Below are 19,661 nucleotides of genomic sequence, written 5' to 3' on the forward strand. Positions count from 1 at the left end.
TATCTGAGCTAGTTACTCTCATTACGGTTGGCCAAAACAAAAACACAGGTAAAGTTCAGCTGATCTATCTTACTTTAAGATGAACCCTAGAAATGTCACTTTTTTGTAGGACTGGAGTGTTGGATGCCTAACCAGATAGCTGCATGGAGTACCTTTGCAGCTAGTCCTGGAGAAACTTTTCGATGCCTGACTACTGCTAATCCTATGAGGGTATATAAGGTCTTAAGATTCCCCATAGCAAGTGATATTCTAACCTGGAAGAGGAACCATAGAGAGTTGGAAAATACATAGACAAAGATAGGAAAAAATCAGATTTACAAAAAACTAATCAGGGATGGTTGTAACCAGATGCAATCCCACAACCCTCCCACACAAAATATCCTTACATTGCCCATGTTTCTATACATTTTCATGTAGTACACTTCTCCATCCTGTCTAAGATGTTTCCAAGTAAAACTGAGCCAACAGATAAGTTATTCAAATGTTTGTGCATATTTTTTGAAAGAGAAGAATCAGTGTTACATACAACCCAAGCACATCCAGAAATGATGGTGCAGAGCTTATTAGTGATTACTTGTCTGTGTGATAATTTAAGTCCATTTACTAGTTACTAATTGTGGAGAGGTGCAATCCAGAAACACTTCATTGCAAGCATTCCTTATACTAACTTTCAAATTGTCAAATTTCAGTCTCCTTCCTGCCAATCAGGTATGAAACCATCAACATTCTACTGAGAGAGAAACAAGAGTGGGTGGATCAGGTCTCCATAACTTGATCTGAATGTTCAACCAGTCAGAAATAAGTCACTTGGACCTCAGCAAGGAGCATCTTGCTAAAAAATAGGATGAAAAGAAAATGAAAAGATATGTGAATTCTCAGGGTTCTTTGTGATACTTTTCAAAACAAGGCATCATACACGTAGATGAGTCTGTTGGGAAACCACAACATATCCTGTTCTTATATTATTATCTCAGCTCTTCCTTACAGTGCTGTAATAAGGCATTGCCCAGGATACGTAACAAGATGGAGTGGGGAGCACTGAAAAAAAAAACTATATTTTTCCATTACATAAACAAATAGCTTGTTTTTCTTATATCAGAAGTTCAGAGTTTTTGCAGCACCATCTAACGTGACCAAAGAGGTTTTACTGAACTTTGCAGTAACTCTCATCCTTCCTTCTTGTGTTTCTTTTAAAACACAATGATCTCCTTACAGGCTATTGGCCAAAAATCTTTAAGGCACGCAATATTCCTTTTCACATTCCTTTCTCTACCTCATGAAATCCCACAGCTTCACTAGCTGCCAAGCCTTCATCAAGCCTTGATACTAATGAATTACCTCCTAATGAACCTCTAGTGAAAAATGGCTAGTGAACAATGCCTCTGATCTGCACCTTGCTTTGAGAGAATGCATGCTGCTAGCACAGCACAGATACATGTTTCATGGAGTATGAAAGATGTTCTCAGATGTGGGCATGCACGTCACTGTTGCCTCCAGGAAGTGTTACAGATGTTGTTTTCTATCAGATAACACCTATACACTTAGATCTGTGCCAGGCACATGCAAGGCTCTGTACGTGAAACAGGCCGAAAGACATTGCTGGCAAACAAAACTATCTGATTCCTAGTCTGGTAAGATGATGCTCATTTTCTCCCTGTCTTTTAAAAGTTTCCCTCTGCCTAAATAGGATTTAAAACACTTTGCTTTCTACATCTATTCACCTCTGTCTAAAAGATCCTGAAGTGGTGAGGCTGCACATACTCTGTGAAAGACATGGAGGCTCTGGAGAGTGTTCAGAGAACACAGCAAAGCTGTGAAGGGTCTGGAGCACGAGTCTGATGGGGAGTGGCTGAGGGAACTGGAATTGTTCAGTCTGGAGAAGGGGCTCAGGGGAGACCTTACTTCTCTCTACAACTGCCTGAAAGGAGGCTGTGGCGAGGTGGGGTCAGATTCTGCTTCCAGGTAACAGTGATAGGATGAGAGGGAACAGCCTCAAGTTGTGCTAGGGGAGGTTCAGGTTGGATATTTGGAAGCCTTTCTTCTCAGAAAGAGTGGTGAGGCATTGGCACAGGCTGCCCAAGGAGGTAATGGAGTCACTGTCTCTGGAGGTGTTCAAGAAAGGTGTAGATGTTGCACTCAGGGACATGGTTAGTGGTCATGGTGAGGGCTTGATGATTATTGGACTGGATGATCTTAGTGGTCTTTTCCAACCTTAATGATTGCATGATTCTACGATTCTATGATTCTAAGTATTTTTCTCCTAACAGACACAATGTATGGATTCAAATGATTTCAAAAAGGATTTCTTATACCACTGTTTAAAATAAAGCTTTTGATCAATAATTAAACTAATCTTCCTTTCAGAAACTTCCTTCTGAATACTTTCATGTCACCAAGAGTTGCATAGCACTGATACAAAAAAATGATAAAGCAACTCACCTATTTCTAACTGCATGTAAGAAAAAATATAATAGCTTTATACTAGTGACTTATATGATTGTTAGAAAAGATGATCCCACTGTAAGAAGACAGAAACAAAATTACATAACTCGCTACATGAAAACTGTGCTATCTTCTTATCTATTTCTGATACTAAAATAGTCATAAAGCTGCAGTCTTTCTTTTGTTATTTGAACCAAGAGGAGTTTGTCCTCCACTTTTAGATGACACTGCTCTTGTATTTTCCTTGCTAAACTGCTGCAAGCTGGAGTGCAAATCATTGCTGGTTTAAATAATTTTTAATTACCCTTTCTTTTCCTTTTCCTTATTTTATGGAATTTCAGATAACTGTTTTGCGTATTACAGTTCACTTCATGAAGTGCAAGGAGGGGAAAAGAGTCAAAGACACAGCTCAGAGGAGATGAAGTATGCATTGTCGTTCATATAGCTATTCATATAACACAGGTAGACCTAGAGAGTCTTGTCTCTCATCTCCTGAGGGAAGAATCCAAAACAGCACAGCCAAAACTCTGAAAAAGGCCTGCCAGAAATACCTGTTTTAAAGACCATATTATAGAACCAGAGAATCAGAGAATTATTAAGGTTGGAAAAGACCTCTTAGATCATTTAGTCCAACTATCCACCAACTATTACCCACTAAATCATATCCCTAAGTACTACATCTACCCTTTCCTTAAACATCTCCAGAGACAGTGACTCCACCACCGCCCCGACCAGCCTATGCCTATGCCTTACCACTCTTTCTGAGAATAAATATTCTTCCTAATATCCAATGTGAATATGTGTACTCACAAAACTGAAATTTAACTATGGCAAAATTCTCAGAGTCCTTTGACATGAATGTGACATTTCATCTCTGGGAAAATCATCTGCCTAGGCAAATAATATTCTTTTTACTCTAGAAAATAATGCCTTATTTTCTTATGATGCTGTGCACTTGGCTCTAAGCATCTTATATTCATTATTATCATTAGATCATCTTTTCCAAAAACCTGATTTTTGGGAGTGATGCTACAGAGTCTAAAGTATATTGATAAATATGTGTTAAAATGCATCAGCGATTTTGTATTTTGATCAGTATTTATATTAATTGCTGCCACCCACTGGACTCATCTGTATGCTTTGGCTCACCATAGTATAATTTAATACATCATTGTTTGTCTAAATGACTTCATCCTCTCCATTTGAAAGGGTGCCATTTATTTTCCTCCGTCAGCAACCACTAAAATTGGATGTTTCCGACTACAAGCTGTGGTTGATTTAAAACAAATTGACAAAAACCTTTCTGTCATATTTGTAGTGTGGGAACAGCCTCATGGAAGGAAATATACACATAAGTTTCGAGCTAACTCTATGTGAGATTACCTTATTTGCCATCTGGACTTAGCTGCAAAGTCCGAGGCAAATAATTTGTTCTATATAAATGATAAATACTCTATTAGAACTATGCTACTCATGCTACATAGAGGGAATTCTTTCCTGCAAAATGATGATATTTCTGACTCTCATTTCATTTCCACTGGGGTACTTATGTACTTGAAGTTATGCACATGACAGAAGATTAAGCCTTGCAACCAGTTTGCAAGTTGTCTTGTTTACCACTGGTCCCAGTAGACGTCACAAGTTCTCATCACACCTCAGAACTTGGCCTGTACAACACTGAAGTGAATAAATTGGCTCTTCAAACTGGGCTGCTATATTAACAACTTCTACAATCTATGTAAGTGCTATGAATAATGAAATAAGACACTGGTGATGACAACACAGTACTGAAGAACTGTTAAGTGCTGCATTATGATTTCATTTTAATGCTGTTTCTGGCTGAGAGAGCTTGCGTGCCTATGTATGAGAAGGAAGAGGGAGTGAAAGGGAGCTGCTTAGTATTCTTCTTGTTGGCCTATATTTTAAATCTAGCTACTTGTTTAATTTAGAGCATTCTATGTCCAGGAGGACTGGCCATTTGGAGGGCTTACATTACCCTTAATTTCTGTGATCTCAGAGGTCTTGTTGGATGGGACTGTAGCACAACTAGATGCCAAGACTGAAGAAAAAAGGGGGAAAAAATATTCATTTCTTGTCCACACAGACTTGTAATCCTTCAAACCAAGGCTGTCTACCACTGTAATTGATGCAGGTAAGGGGGCAAAACACAGCAGAGGGCAGAGATAAGAACAGAGTCTTGGCTCAAAACCAGGATAGACTATATGTAGAACTAAATTATCTTCCTGCTTTGCCCTAAGGTAAGAAAAAGGTTGAGGAAGAAATGTGCTTTCAGGTCTAGTTCCTGCAGAGGTTCAGGTTGTGCATCAACCCTCCAACCAGTGCTTCTGTGCCAAAATCACTGTTCCTTTTGCTGATCTTAGTGGAAGTGCTGCAATGTGCTCTGCAGGAAAAAAAAAAAAAAAACCAAAAAAACAACAACAACAACAAAAAACAGGTGCAAGAATTTGGCCTCAATGCTTTATAGAAGCTAAATAAATCTACTGCAACAAATCTAGAGTATCTGGAAGTTGAAGTGGAAGAATATATTACATCCTTATACAATATTGCTGGTGCTCAAGCACAGCATGGGCATAGATGCAGGGGAAAAGATTTATTCCAGCAATGACAATGGAACCACTTCTGTAACCAAAGACATAGGGAATGAAATCACCTTTATTGCTCATCAATGTTAAAAAAAAAAAAAGGAAAAAATTTTCTTTCCGCCTTTTAAGACATTCACCTTTGATGCTATAGCAAATGGCCAATAAATCACATAGCACATAGTAAATGCAATTTCCTCCCACATTTTTAATAATTCTTCATTCCCTGCATGAACCTCGGGTGGAGGGAAAACAAAAACTCTCTAGAGCTTATCATTTGGAAGTGTTACAATATTGATTTCCCACAGAAGGTCACAGATCCAGCTTGCGATTTTTTCATCTATTCCCCAAACAAGATATAAGACCAAAGCAGCACATTCTAGGAAGATCAGACCAGATTTTAAAAATGATCAAAAAATGGGAAAACTGAAGCAAAGCAGTAGGGTTTCTTAAATTCCTAAAACACAGGAAGATATTAAGAAGATATAATATGAAATTGTTGAGAACCTCAGACTTTATTATCATAAAAATGGATCCTCTACTCAGCTTACTTCCAGACTGTTGGACCAAACACTGATGTGTATGGATCTGACAATTAATTTTTTCTTATTTTACAATAGCTGAATTTCATCTAAAAACTCTGAGTTAATAGTGGATCTCTTTCTTCCCAGAAAGAATTGAAAATTCACAATTATACACATTGTGAGAAAACAGGAAAGAATTTGTTAGTACCTGGAGTAAAAAGATAAGGATACTGGTAACACAGCTCTCCACATTTACAACTATTTCTCATTCAGTAAAGGGAAATAAAGTTCAATTATTTTAGCCCTTTTGGTCTTCCACCTCTGAACAAGGCAAAAATATCTCGGACAGATACAGACATCTTGACTTACCTGTTGACACTTGAGTTGGACTGTGTAAGCTGTCAGAAGGCTGTTCTTCCCAAAGGGTTAATAAGGTCATCTTCTGTTCTGATAATAAAATCTCTATTTCTGTTTTTTTCACAGCTCCATTCAATCCTCCCAATGTGGCAGACAGCACAGTCAAGTTTGATGCCTATGGAGATGGGATAGGTCGTTACAATGTGTTTAATTTCCAATACACTGGAGACAGATACTCCTACGTGAAGGTTGGTCACTGGGCAGAAACCCTGTCGCTTGAGGTAGACTCCATCCACTGGTCGAAGAGCTCTATCCCTGTCTCCCAGTGCAGTGACCCCTGTGCTCCCAATGAGATGAAGAATATGCAACCAGGAGATGTCTGCTGTTGGATTTGTATTCCCTGTGAAACATACGAGTACCTGGCTGATGAATTTACTTGTGCAGACTGTGGGCCAGGAAAATGGCCCACGGCTGACCTGACTGGCTGCTATGACCTACCAGAAGACTACATCAAGTGGGAAGATGCTTGGGCAATAGGTCCTGTTACCATTGCATGCATGGGCTTTATTTGTACTTTTTTGGTCATTGCAGTGTTTATCAAGCACAACAATACTCCTCTAGTTAAAGCCTCTGGCCGTGAACTATGCTACATATTGCTCTTTGGGGTCTTCCTGTCTTACAGCATGACATTCTTCTTCATAGCCAAGCCTTCTCCAGCTATCTGCACCTTGCGTCGTTTGGGGCTAGGAAGTTCCTTTGCTGTCTGCTATTCTGCCCTCCTGACAAAAACAAACTGCATAGCTAGAATATTTGATGGCGTAAAGAATGGTGCTCAAAGGCCTAAGTTCATCAGCCCCAGCTCTCAGGTCTTCATATGCCTGAGTCTCATTTTGGTACAGATTGTGATGGTGTCCGTGTGGCTCATCTTGGAGGCCCCTGGCACCAGGAGGTACACTCTTCCTGAGAAGAGAGAGACTGTCATACTGAAATGCAATGTTAAAGATTCCAGTATGTTAATCTCCTTAACATATGATGTAATCCTCGTAGTCTTATGTACTGTGTATGCCTTCAAAACAAGGAAATGCCCAGAGAACTTCAACGAGGCCAAGTTTATCGGTTTCACAATGTACACAACGTGCATCATTTGGCTGGCCTTTCTCCCCATATTTTATGTGACATCCAGTGACTACAGAGTAAGTCTTTGGATATATATTTCCATAAATCATGTGCATCAATTTAAAGAACCCTGTCATCATTCACTAAAAGCTTCTCTCACTTCCTTTGTCACCTGGATCCCTCACAAACTGTTTCAATGTTAACGTCCAACTAAGCTTATTAGCTTATTTTAGTTCATTTCTAAGAAAGATGTTCTCAGTTTGAACTGTGAAGATATAGCTGGAGGTGTAAGGGATTAGTACTGTCAACCTCACTGTGATAGGGGCAAAGCACACAGATTAAGTACTAGAAGCATAGAATTGTAGAATTGTTTGAGTCAGAAGACACCATTAAACATCACATAGTCCAACTCTTCTGCAATGAACAGGGACACCTACAGCTAGATTATGTTGCTCAGAGCCCTGTTTGTTTCCAGGGACAGACTATCTACAGACAATCTACATCCATGGGCAACCTGCTCCAATGCCTTATCTCCCTCACTGTAAAAGACTTTCTCCTTATATCTCTTCTAAATCTCCCCTCTTTTGTTTTGAAATAATTTCTCCTTGTCCTATCACAACAGATCCTGACAAAGAGTCTGCCCCCTTCTTTCTTACAGCCCTCCTTTAGATACTGAAAGGCCGCTCTCAGGTCTCCTTGCAGCCTTCTCTTCTCCGGGCTGAACAACCCCAGCTCTCTCAGCCCGTCCTTGTAGAAGAGGCGTGCAATCACTTGAATCAAGCCCTCCTCTGGACGTGCTCCAATAGGTCCGCATCTCTCCTATACTGATGACTCCCCATCTGGATGCAGCACTCCAGGTGAGGTCGCACCAGTACAGAGTAGAGGAGCAGGATCACCCCCTCACCCTGCTGGCCACATTTCTTCTGATGCAGCCCAGGATACAGTTGGCTTTCTGGGTTGCAACGGCACACTGCTGGCTCATGTCCAGCTTGCCATCCACCAGTCTCACCAAGTCCTTTTCAGCAGAGCTGTGCTCCATCCTTACATTCCCCAGTTTGTACTGATAGTGGGCGTTGCCACAACCCAAGTGCAAGACCTTGCACTTGGATTTGTTGAGCCTTGTGATGTTCACCTGGGCCCACTGCTCAAACCTGTCTAGGTCCCTGTGGATGTCACCCCATCCCCTGGGCGTGTTGACCATACCACACAGTCTGGTGTCATCTGCAAACTTAATGAGGGTGCACCCAACCCCACTGTCAGTGTCATCGATGAAGATGTTAAAGAACATCAATCTTAGTACTGACTCCAAAGGGACGTCACTCATCAATGATCTCCATCCAGACATTTATGTATTGATGATTTCTCTCTGGATACAATCTTGCAACCAGTTACTCACATATCCACCCATCCATATACATCCAGACCACCCACCAAATCATACTGTCCCAATTTAGAGATAAAAATATTATGGGGTACTGTGTTAAAGACCTTACTGAAGTCCAGACAGATGTTATTAGTGGCTATTCCCCTATCTACTAATGCAGTTTTGCCATCAAAGAAGGCCACTAGGTTGTTCTGGTGGGACCTGCCTTTGCTGAAGCCATGCTGCTTATTTTGTATCCCCTCTGCCTCTTCCACATGCTTTAGCATAGCTTCCAGGAGTTTCTGCTCCATGATCTTCCCCAGGACAGAGGTGTATTCACACTAGTACATCAGTATATGAAGCTATAGTCTTAACAACAACAACAAAATAGTAGATCATGAGCATGCATGAGTCACAGAGTTATTTGGTGGAGGTAGGCCTTAAATTAAAAACTGAAGCAATTAGTCTCCTTTTTTTTTTTTTCTTTCCAACAGATGTTATGCTTTAATATAGAACAATTTATTCTCTCTCCATTTTGTAGAAGATAAGTATATCACTGAGCAGAAAATATTGGTCAACATTAGTAAATAACCTTAAAAATATTAAATTGATTTAATTGTCACACAATTTTGAAAAGATTCAGATTAAATAAAATTGTATTTCTAGACCAAAGAAAATTATCTCAGAAAAAGACTGGTCTACTCAACTGGAAATCTCACAGTTATTATGATGTGAGAAGTGATTGCTGGAGTTGGCCCTTACAGTAAATTTTACTGAATTAGTTCAACTTTCTGGCCAGAAGAAAGATAGGAGACTTAGGGTGGTATTATCAGCAGTACTATGCTTAAGATTTAGCATGGAAAACTGGACATCTAATAATACCACTTAACATGCTTCTAGAGTGACCATCCTGGACCAGTTCTCTCAGCATAGGAAAGGTACTGAAAACCTTGAGAAAACAAGAATAGATAACAAACGACACAATAAGACATGGAGAGTGACAGTAAAAGAGCTAAATATATTTAGTCTAGACAAGTGCAAACCCAAGGAGACGTGATCACAGACTACAAATAATTTCAAGGCAACAAAAAGAAAAGAATTATTCAGTCTCAGGGGAAGTTAGAATGGCGAGTAATGGCTCGAAGCTAATGAAGGAAAAGCTTAAGGCAGGCACTGGGGAAAAGCTCCTGACACTCAAAGTAATCAGGAAGCCATACACAAAGGAGGGTAATACTGGTTCATACTGTCATACCACAGGGCAGCACAGGCACTAATGGCCAAGAGGGACATGACTTGATTGCTCAAGTAACATTTTAAACCTCATCTCCTGAGGGCGATTTTCAGAGCAACTGTGAGCATTTAATTTGAATAAAAAGTTCCATATAAGCCAATCTGAGTCCTATTCAGTGGACAGAAAAAGATTTTGACACTTTTTTGACACTTTCATAATGTTAGCAGGTTTTTGAAAATCCCATCGTATATGTCTACACTTTTGGTGTTCTTTTGAAAAGCCTATATTTAGTTTCCATGCAGTGTCACATGAAAACGTGTGACATCAACTTGTGCCATCCTCATGTATTCCAACACTGGTGGCATCGCTAATGGCCTATCTTAGAAACATAAAGTAGCAGTAAAAAAAAAAGTGTTGATCAGCTTGAGATTTTATTATTAGGGACTAATTTCTAGGATTCTCCCTCCTGAAAGAAAAAAAAAGGAGGGAAGGAAGGAAGGAAGGAAGGAAGGAAGGAAGGAAGGAAGGAAGGAAGGAAGGAAGGAAGGAAGGAAGGAAGGAAGGAAGGAAGGAAGGAAGGAAGGAAGGAAGGAAGGAAGGAAGGAAGGAAGGAAGGAAGGAAGGAAGGAAGGAAGGAAGGAAGGAAGGAAGGAAGGAAGGAAGGAAGGAAGGAAGGAAGGAAGGAAGGAAGGAAGGAAGGCCCACACTTTTCCATAGGCTCCAGTGTCTGTGGATTGTCTAACTCAACTTTGCTTAAGGCAGTATTACCCTTGTAGCAGACTGCTCAAGACTGTGTCCTGTGGGGTGTTGAATATTTCAAAGGGTGAAGACTCCATCTCTCTGGGGAATCTGTGCCAGTGTGACTGTCTTCATGGTTTTCTTATATATAAACAATGCCCTGTGTATCATTTTCTGCCAGTGTCCTGTCACTGGGCTCTAGTGGGAAGGGTCTGGCTCCCTCTTTCTTTCTCCCATCATGAGGTACATATACACACTGATATCCATTTTGGCCTTCTCTTCTCTGCCCTGAGCAACCCAGAATCTCCTCATATGACAGTTCCTCCAGACCTTTCATCATCTTTACGGCCTTTGCATAGATTCATAGAATCATTAAGGTTGGAAAGAGCACTAGCATCATCATCTCCAACCATCAAACCATCACCACCATGTCCACTAAATCATGTCACTCAATGTGACATCTATCTTCTACTCGAACATCCTCAGGGACAGTGACTCCAGCACCACCTTGGGCAGCCTGTTTTAATACTTCAACACTCTTTCTGAGTACAAACTCTTCCTACAACTTGAACCTCCCCTGGCACAACTTGATCCCATTCCTTCTCGTCCTATCAATAGTTACATGGGAGAGGAGACTGATCCCCACTTTGCCACAATCACCCTTCAGGTGACTGTAGAGAGCTATAAGGTCTCCCCTGAGCCTCCTCTTCTTCAGACTGAACAGTCCCAGTTCCCTCAGTCACTCCCAGGAAGACTTCTGCTTCACTGCCCTTCTTTAGTCACACTCCAGGACCTCAGTATCTTTCTCTTAGTGAGGAGCACAAAACTGAAAGATTATCTAAAATGAATATGAACAAATAGTCCAGATAATCTTCAGTTCACCTTTACTGTACACTTCTCTCATTCTTACTTCATCAGCTTGTCAATGATGAAGTTATGGGAGACAGTGTCAAATATCAGCTACTCACACATCATCCACAATGCCATTTATTTCTTCCTAGAAGACAATCAGGTTGGGGAATTAGATTCCTAGAAGTCACAGCCTCCTACAGCAATCCTTTTCCCAGCAGCAGCAGGGCAACCTGATGTTCCTCTGAGACTCCCCTTGAATCCTCTAGCAATCCAAAAACTAGTTCCCAGATAGTCTAGATCTTGAAGCAGAGCCCAGAAACTGCTGTGTTTGGTAGCTGTATCTCTTAATTGCACTGTCAAATATTTAAAGGAGAGCTTCTGGATAATACAGACTTCTCTGATACCGTTAATTTTCACACAGAGGTCCACACTGATTTCCAATAGGAGTTCTCTAGAATCAAAGATAAAATGAAACCTGTTGTGACTAAATAAGCACAGACAAATTCACAGCAGCTCTAACACCTAGCACATTTAAGGAAATTTTTTTTTCTTCACTTGATCACCTCAAGAAATGCAGGTAACATGGGAAAAGTCTGGGTGTTAAACTGGTCATAGCGAAGTCAAGTGTCAAAAGTTGTTGCATCCACCTTTGGTAAAGAGTGATTACCAGTTATATGGTCACCTTAATTATTCTTACAGTTGACAAAGCATGTGGCACTCTGAGGATATGTAAAGAGACAAAGTCCATTCCTTATTCCGGTTTTCATTTTGCAATAACTATTTCTGACAAGGAGATGTGAGAAGCATTTCCATGGTAGAAGGCTGATCTCCAAGGACTGCAGGAGTGCATCTAAGGCAAAACGAGTCATGGATGTATGATCATTTAAATTAAGTAGTAGATTTTAAGGCAGCTTAATTCAACATCTTAATTAAGGAACCTGCTTGGAAGAATATAAACTGAAAATGAGCCAGTAAACTGGTGCCTAATTACATGAGTGAACTAAGAGAAAGATAGATTGACAGCAAAGCTGCACTAACAAATTGCCCAAGGCAATGAATCCAAAATCCTGTACTTCCAAATAATTCATTTCTCAGTCCTTCTATCTCAAAGTCAGGGCACTTTTCAGGGTCAATCTGACAAATGTCACCAGCTGCTGTGTTTACTCAAAATAACAGCTATGCCTCTGCACAAGATTGCTAAAGTTCTCTGATTAGAGTTGAAGCTGGAGGCTAAACTTGTTTTCACATGGAAGCTTTAAGGCATTAATTGCAATGTAAAGCACACTACATGCAGCCTGGTTTCCACTGTAGCCAGCTTTGCTCAGCTGCTGCATTACAGAGGACCTCCTGACCAATTTAGGAATCAAGTATATGAGGGGTGAGAGAAACAGAGCGTTCTCATTCCTGTGTTAAACTGAGGGAGATCATACTGTCAAGTACCCCTTGACAGCACCCAGCTGAGTGGTGCAGTTTATATGGCAGAAGGATGGGATGCCATCCAGAGGGACCTTGAGAAAATCGAAAGGTGAACCAATGTAAAACCAATGAGGTTTAATGAGGCCAAGTTTAAGGCTGAGTGAACTGGGTCTGTTCAGCCTTGAGAAAAGAAGACTGAGAGGGGACCTGATCCAGGTCTATAAATATCTAAGGTGTGGGGGGCAGAATGGTGAGGCCAGACTGTTTTCAGTGATGAGTGGAGACAGGACAAGGGGAAATGGCCGGAAACTGCAGCATAGGAAGTTCCGCACAAATGTGCGTAAGAACTTCTTTACAGTGAGGGTGACGGAGCACTGGAACAGGCTGCCCAGGGAGGTGGTGGAGTCTCCTTCTCTGGAGATGTTCAAGACCTGCCTGGATGCCTACCTGTGCGACCTGGTGTAGGGAACCTGCTTTGGCAGGGGGGTTGGACTCGATGATCTCTAGAGGTCCCTTCCAACCCCTACAATTCTGTGATTCTGTGATTCTGTGAAGGTTGCACCTGGATCGGGACAATTCCAAGACTGGGAGAATAATCTCTTGAGAGCAGTCCCATTGAGAAGGGCTTAGGGATCCTGGTAGATGAAAAACTTAACACAAGCCAGCAGTGTGCTTTTGCAGACAAGAAGGCAAACAATATTCTGGACTGCATCAAAACAGAGGTGGCCAACAGGGAGAGGGAGGGGATTGTCCCTCTCTTCTCTGCCCTTACGAGGCTCCGTCTGGTGTACTGCATCCAGGTCTGGGGGCCCCAGCTCAGGAAAGGTGTGCAGCTTTTGGAGAGGATCTAGAGGAGGGCCACAAAGATGATCAGAGCAGCATGATCTCATGCTTGACTTAGCAGTCAGCAACCCTGCCCATGGCAGGGGGGTTGGAACTAGGTTATCTTTGAGGTCCCTTCCAACCCAAGCCATTCTGTGATTCTACGGTTCTGTGATATGCAGAGAAAGAGAGTGTACCACCAACATAACACACCTGTCATACAACCATACAACAAGGTAGGAATGAGACAGATGTTCAAGCCCACTAGCATCAGTGCAGCCCAGGATTGTGGTTCCTACTGTTATATTATGATGCTTCTGACATTCTGAATTTCAGAGATTCCATACAAAAACACAGCACTTTGCACCCGCTCTCTTCCAGGTGCAGACCACCACTATGTGCATCTCCGTGAGTCTGAGCGGCTTCGTGGTGCTGGGCTGCCTCTTCGCACCCAAGGTGCACATCATCCTCTTCCAACCCCAGAAGAATGTGGTCACTCACAGACTCCATCTCAACAGGTTCAGTGTCAGTGGAACTGGGACCACATACTCCCAGTGTAAGTAGCAAAACTGCTGCCTTGTTATAAGGGTGTGGGGACGCAGTTTATTTGGATAAATAAAGGCAAAGCTGTTTTTTTTTTTTAACCAGCAAAAAAAAGCCCTTTTGTAGGCTGGGCTGATATGGAAGCATCACATCGTTTGTGACTAGAGGAAAAAACTCATTCTCCTCCCATGGGAATGAGGTCAGAGCCTGCTCTGGAGCTCATTTAAGCCAGCAGAAAGCTTGCAGCAGGCTCCAACTTGTTCAGCACAAAGCAAGGAGGACCCACCACTTGCTGTCACTCTGACAGCAGTGCAGCAACAGATTGCTCTGTAGTACTCCTGTCAAACAGACACACTGGCAGGACCTGGGCCAAAATGCAGCTCTATCTCATTGCCAGTTATAAAGAAAAAGCTCAGTTCTACAGCAAACACACAGAGAGAATGCTGTAAACCATTTCTGTATGCGGAGTGTGAGCAATACTCTTTGAAAGCAGGGACGACACAGTGCTATGTGGCAAGCACAGCTCACTTGCTCTGCCTTCTCTGCATTGTCATTCTCTTCATCCCAAGCAGAATCCATCTGTGATTTTGTTAGGTGGCTGCTGCTCATTTTCTGGGTGAGCTGCTCAAAGATTTTTGGGGGGATTAAAAGGGAAAAAAAAAAAGGGTCACCTGCAGTGTTTTTTTTGTCAAGCTTAACTAAGCAACGATGGGAGCACACAGCACCTTGTTCACAGAGTTCTGCCAACAGAGTCTAACCTGGAAGCTAATTGAAATACAAGCTACAGGTAGAGAAAGACAAGGAATACAAAAGAGGGGAAAAGGGAGCTGCAGAGCACACTCCAGAAATCAAAACTGTTTGCTATTTTGGAACACTTAGATGAAGAGAGATGAGATGACCCTAAGTGTCCAAAGTGCAGAGCACTCTCAAAGGGGCTGGGTTTCCAAAATCTGTGGTTTCTCTACAACTTTTAGAAGCTTCGCCCTTTGACAAAATGGTAAGTCTTGTGATTTTTTTGTCCCTTATGAATTTTGTAAAGGTAATCTTTCCTTTTATTTATTTATTTTTTTAATTGCTTCTTACTATTAAACCAGCTAACTCAGAAACCATTTTGATTCATGGACACTTCTGTACAGGACTGATTTTTTTTTATTATAATGGCTGGATGATAAACACATTGTGGGTGTGTGCCTGTATGCAACTGAAAGACATCCTCAGTGCATACCTTTCAATCAAAAGTCTACCTCTTCAAATTTATGAATGTGTTTAAGGCATTAAGGGAAACAAAAATCAAGCCTTACAAACCTCTTGCTACTTTGTTGTTTAGAAGGGTGGCCTCAGTCATTTACTTTTCCTGCTTACACCAAACTGAATATGCTGATCTTTGGGATCTTTTTGGACTGCAATGAGATGCAGAAAGGACATAAAAGAAAGAGTAAAAGTCCCATGCAGTACAATGGAACAAAAGCATTGTTTCTTTTTATGAAGATTATTTTAGAAAAATAACACTGAGAGCTCACTGTCAATCACAGCAAAGCCTTCCTCCACACCCTTCCATTTGTTTGTAAATGATTTAAATACATTCTCTTTTTTTTAAACTGCTACAAGCCCACTTCTATCTGCACCCACTTTATCATGTGGTACGTTCCCTCAGTGGCAGCAAGACAGGGAGAGAATATCAATAACCATACTGAATCTATTAAAAAAAAGAAAAGAAATCTAAAATATTCCTTTCACCAGTCCCAGAGCTGTCAGCTTGGTTTTCTTTTTGTGCCTATAGTGTTTTCGTCAGTCATGAAAACTGGCCAAGCACTGAGAGAAAAACAAAAATATCTCACAACCACTCTTGGAGATTATTAATTGTAAGATCTTAATGTGTATCACAATGACATGGAGGGAGGGCTGATCTAGTGAGTCATATAATCATCAGTGTAGTCAAATTTAGAGCTAATTAAACCAAATGCAGTTACCTGAATCCAGCTCCACTCCAGAATGCAGTAGAGGTGAATGCTGCTGAGTGAGGGAACATGATTTAAAAGTACCAAGCTTTGATCACAGAACAGCTGAAGTTTGGACTATAGGAGAATACAGATCAGAGCTTCAAAGCTGAAGAGAAGCAGGATATATGTCTACCTTGGTAGATGACATTCTTGTTTCTATACTTATTTGTTTGGGTCTAAAAATTCACCTTTGGCAGATTGCTGCTTCACCTGTTGAGATGTTTGTCCTATTTTCCTGGGGTGTGCTCTATGGGCATTGCAGAGATGTTCTCAAAAGGCAGGAGATCAGCACTTATACAGCTTCCCAGATTGCTCAGGGCTGATTTAAGCACCTGCATGACTTGGGCTGAGCTTTTACTCTCTTCTAGCTTATTTTTACAGAATGTCATTCTCTCAAGTGCTGTCCACATGGCGTGCTGCACACAGACGTGAGCTCCTCCAGGTGTCCTCTATTGGGGTCAGAAAAAGAACTGTTTACAGCCAAGCTGGTTAATTTTCTCTCTCAGTACTTTTTTTTGCCCAGCCCTAACTCCAAACTATGGCTTTTATACATCATTAACTCACATCTGTCTTCCTGTGAGCATGAGTAGAGAAAGTTTTTCACACAAGTTTGAGTCTGCCTGCCTATGCAGGTGTGCATGGCAAAATGGAGCTGAGGTGTCTCTAGGAGGTCCAGCAGCCTTTCAGGCTGCTGCTTTACAACACAGAGAAACTCAGAGCTGTCCAGTGCCAGTGCAGAGCATTGCTCAGCTTTGTAGGGGGAAGTCAAAGCTTTTGTTCTGAGAGTACTGAGAGCTGGATTCTCAGTGTGAACACTGCCTCCCGGCACTACAAGACAAGTAATTGCTGAGGAGGGAGCCTGGGAACTCCAAAGGCAAAGCCGTTCACTCCTCAGCTACCACCAGATTCCTCTTGTCCAACTCTGGCATCCTCCTGATCCAGTCGTATTCAAGCTATTCATACCCTTCAGTGGGTTGGACTTCAAAGAACCCCAGAAGCTGAAAATGTTCTGGGTGTGTGATTCTCACGAAAGCAAAATGCCCATAGCCATACTGCAGTGAACAAGGATTCAAAACAAGTCTCCCAAGCAGTACTGATTTTTCTATTTGCCAACAGTAAGTGGTAATACAAAAGCTGATAATAAAACCTTCAGATCAATGTAGTGCCAGAATATTAACCAGCTGAAAACTGAATGTAGAACCTGACAGTTAATCTTCATAAAATCATAGACTTGAAGCCTTTCCACTTTAAAATGTCAGATTTCAGCATGTATATAGGTTGTGAAAGATGAAACTCCATCTACCTAACTCATAGCAATAGTTCACTTTAGATTCTTCTGCATTACCCCTTCCTGGAGTAGCAGGTTAATCCGGGAGTGCCTCTAAATTCACCTTGTTAAAATAGTTGTATTTTCCATATGAGATATTTAATCAGCTAATTAAAAAAAAAAAAAAAAAAAAGAAAGAAAGAAAGAAAGCAAATAGTAACTGATCTGAAGAAATAATGATCAATTTTGAACATGATGCTGAGAGTATTTAGAGACCAATTTGCAACAGGGACTGCAGCCAGCACCAGTTTTGGAAGGCTGAGCATGCCCTTGTCAGCTGCATAAATTGCTTTTTACAGTGGATGATTGGGTTTACCAAGTCATTGCTTGCTGTGTGTTTTCTTTGATGAAGGCATCACATTTCTCTGGGTCACTGTTATCATTAACCTAATGTGTCTTTCAAAAAAGCTGCTTTATGGTGCTGTAAGCAGAGATGTCACGGAGTATTGGAAAACACATTGTTGATGCCCAGTGGATAATTTTTACAAAGATGGATAAACTAGCTTGCTTTTAAATTAAAAACCACAAGGCTTTGGCAGAATGGTAATATCTCTTACAGTGAAAACACAAACACATTTAGAAGCAAACTGTGATACTCAGATTCAATTGTCGTATCATTGAAGCAATGAAAACTTGTTGAATAAAATATTAGGCAATGAAGATAAGGGTAACAGAATCTGCACCTACCTACTGAATCCTGATCCAGAGCTCCCAGAAATCCAGGGGATTATGGCCAGGAAATAATCTGGGATTGGGCGACAGATAATTTTGCTTTAAAATTCAGTTATTTAAATGTTTCATCATTCTGTCCAATATACACATCAATTTTATTTTTTTTTTTCCATTAAAAATCAGATTAGCACACAGACCTAAGAGGTAGATTATCTCCTGGATTTAAAATTGTGTATGTTTTATTTCAGGAATGGCCATTCCAAATACTTGGAAGCTTGTAGGATCAGACCTTACAATTTTCTGCCAATAATGAATGAAAAACCCAAAGGTTCACTTTTTACCCCACAAAGGCATCTTTGTACCACTCCAGCTACGCTGGCTCACGCTACCTTGCCAAATGCTATTATGTGAGGCCCAATGGTCCAAAATCCTCCCCAAAATGCATTTTATTCAGGCACTTCATAGACACGCTTACTCATCCCAACCCCTCACAACACTCAGCAAATAGAAATCAGGTTCCTCCAGGAGGTCTCAGCCTCAGATCTGCATTGACTTGTAGAGGTGCTAGCACACCTCCACCAGCTCCACTGCTGGTGTCACCTGTCCTCACTTTTCCATAGGGCATCTTGGTTAAATTGGGTGACATGGTTGAGATCATCCGAATTCTAATCCTGTGTGTTGCTGTGACTTTCTGTCCCTCGTGACATCAATTGATATTCCCCTCTTTCTCTTTCAGCATCTGCCAGTATGTATGTACCAACGGTCTGCAATGGAAGGGAAGTCCTGGACTCCACCACCTCATCTCTGTGATTGTGACATGCGGTTCAGTTCTTGAGTTTTTAGACTGTTAGGCAACATTTTGCACATGTTGTGCACTTCGGAAAACACCAGAAAACAAAAGAAAACAAAAGAAAACTAGTACCTTTTTTTAGAAACAGTGTAATAAATTATTTTTGAGGATTGTACAGTATATAGTGACGTTCTGGAACTTTTTAGACTGATTTTAGCCCTTCTGTTGTTAATGGTCATAAGGGACATGTAAATACCCATGGTTCACAATGTGCATAGTCCTAAAGTAAGGGAGTGATTTGTTGCAAGCACAGTTGCAATGTTAGGTGACTTCTTTCCTACGATATTTTTTGTAGTTCCTTGTTGTAATTAACTTAGACTGCATTTCTATGTTGTATATTACAGTTACCTTACATGTAACAGACTGGTTTTCTCAGCACAAAACAGCAGTATTAATGTAAAGGCACCAATAATAAAAAGATAAAAGTTTTCCAGCATGGTTTCATTTTTGTTTGTTCCTCCTTCAAGATCATTATATCTTTGATAGCTTTTCCTTTAACACCAGGGCAGGTACAAAGGGTAAAAAGCCTGCATGAATATTGTGTATGTTCACACATATACATGTATGGGAGTGTACCTATGTTACAAAATCCACGTCACAAAACAGGTGATTCTGATGAGTGCTTTGTCAGGGCCAAGTATAAATTCCCTCTCACTGAAAAAATAGGCACGTTATTAAAGCATTTCAAGTGCTTCTCTTGTTAATAAAATGCAGGATAATTTCCAAATGTGAAAAAGTCTAATTGCATCTCAATGAGACATTAGCAACAAAACTTTGATCACAGGTTCACCCATTTGGCATGATTTAA

At 40.9% G+C, this 19,661-nt stretch overlaps 1 protein-coding gene across 1 annotated transcript in view; it reads left to right on the forward strand.

Annotated features, from left to right (window-relative positions):
* Positions 1-18,813, forward strand: part of GRM3 (glutamate metabotropic receptor 3) — a gene marked incomplete at both ends in the record, with an annotated part of 35,596 nt that extends 16,783 nt beyond the window's left edge. Inside the window, 3 exons of the mRNA XM_079533756.1 lie at positions 6,050-7,116; positions 13,843-14,017; positions 18,740-18,813. Coding sequence (XP_079389882.1) covers positions 6,050-7,116; positions 13,843-14,017; positions 18,740-18,813 — 1,316 coding nt within the window. The remainder of the gene's footprint in view (positions 1-6,049; positions 7,117-13,842; positions 14,018-18,739) is intronic.
* Positions 18,814-19,661: the final 848 nt, after the last annotated feature.

This window comes from Tetrao urogallus (genome assembly GCF_951394365.1).
Source record: "Tetrao urogallus genome assembly, chromosome: 1".
NCBI classification, from domain to species: Eukaryota; Metazoa; Chordata; class Aves; order Galliformes; family Phasianidae; genus Tetrao; species Tetrao urogallus.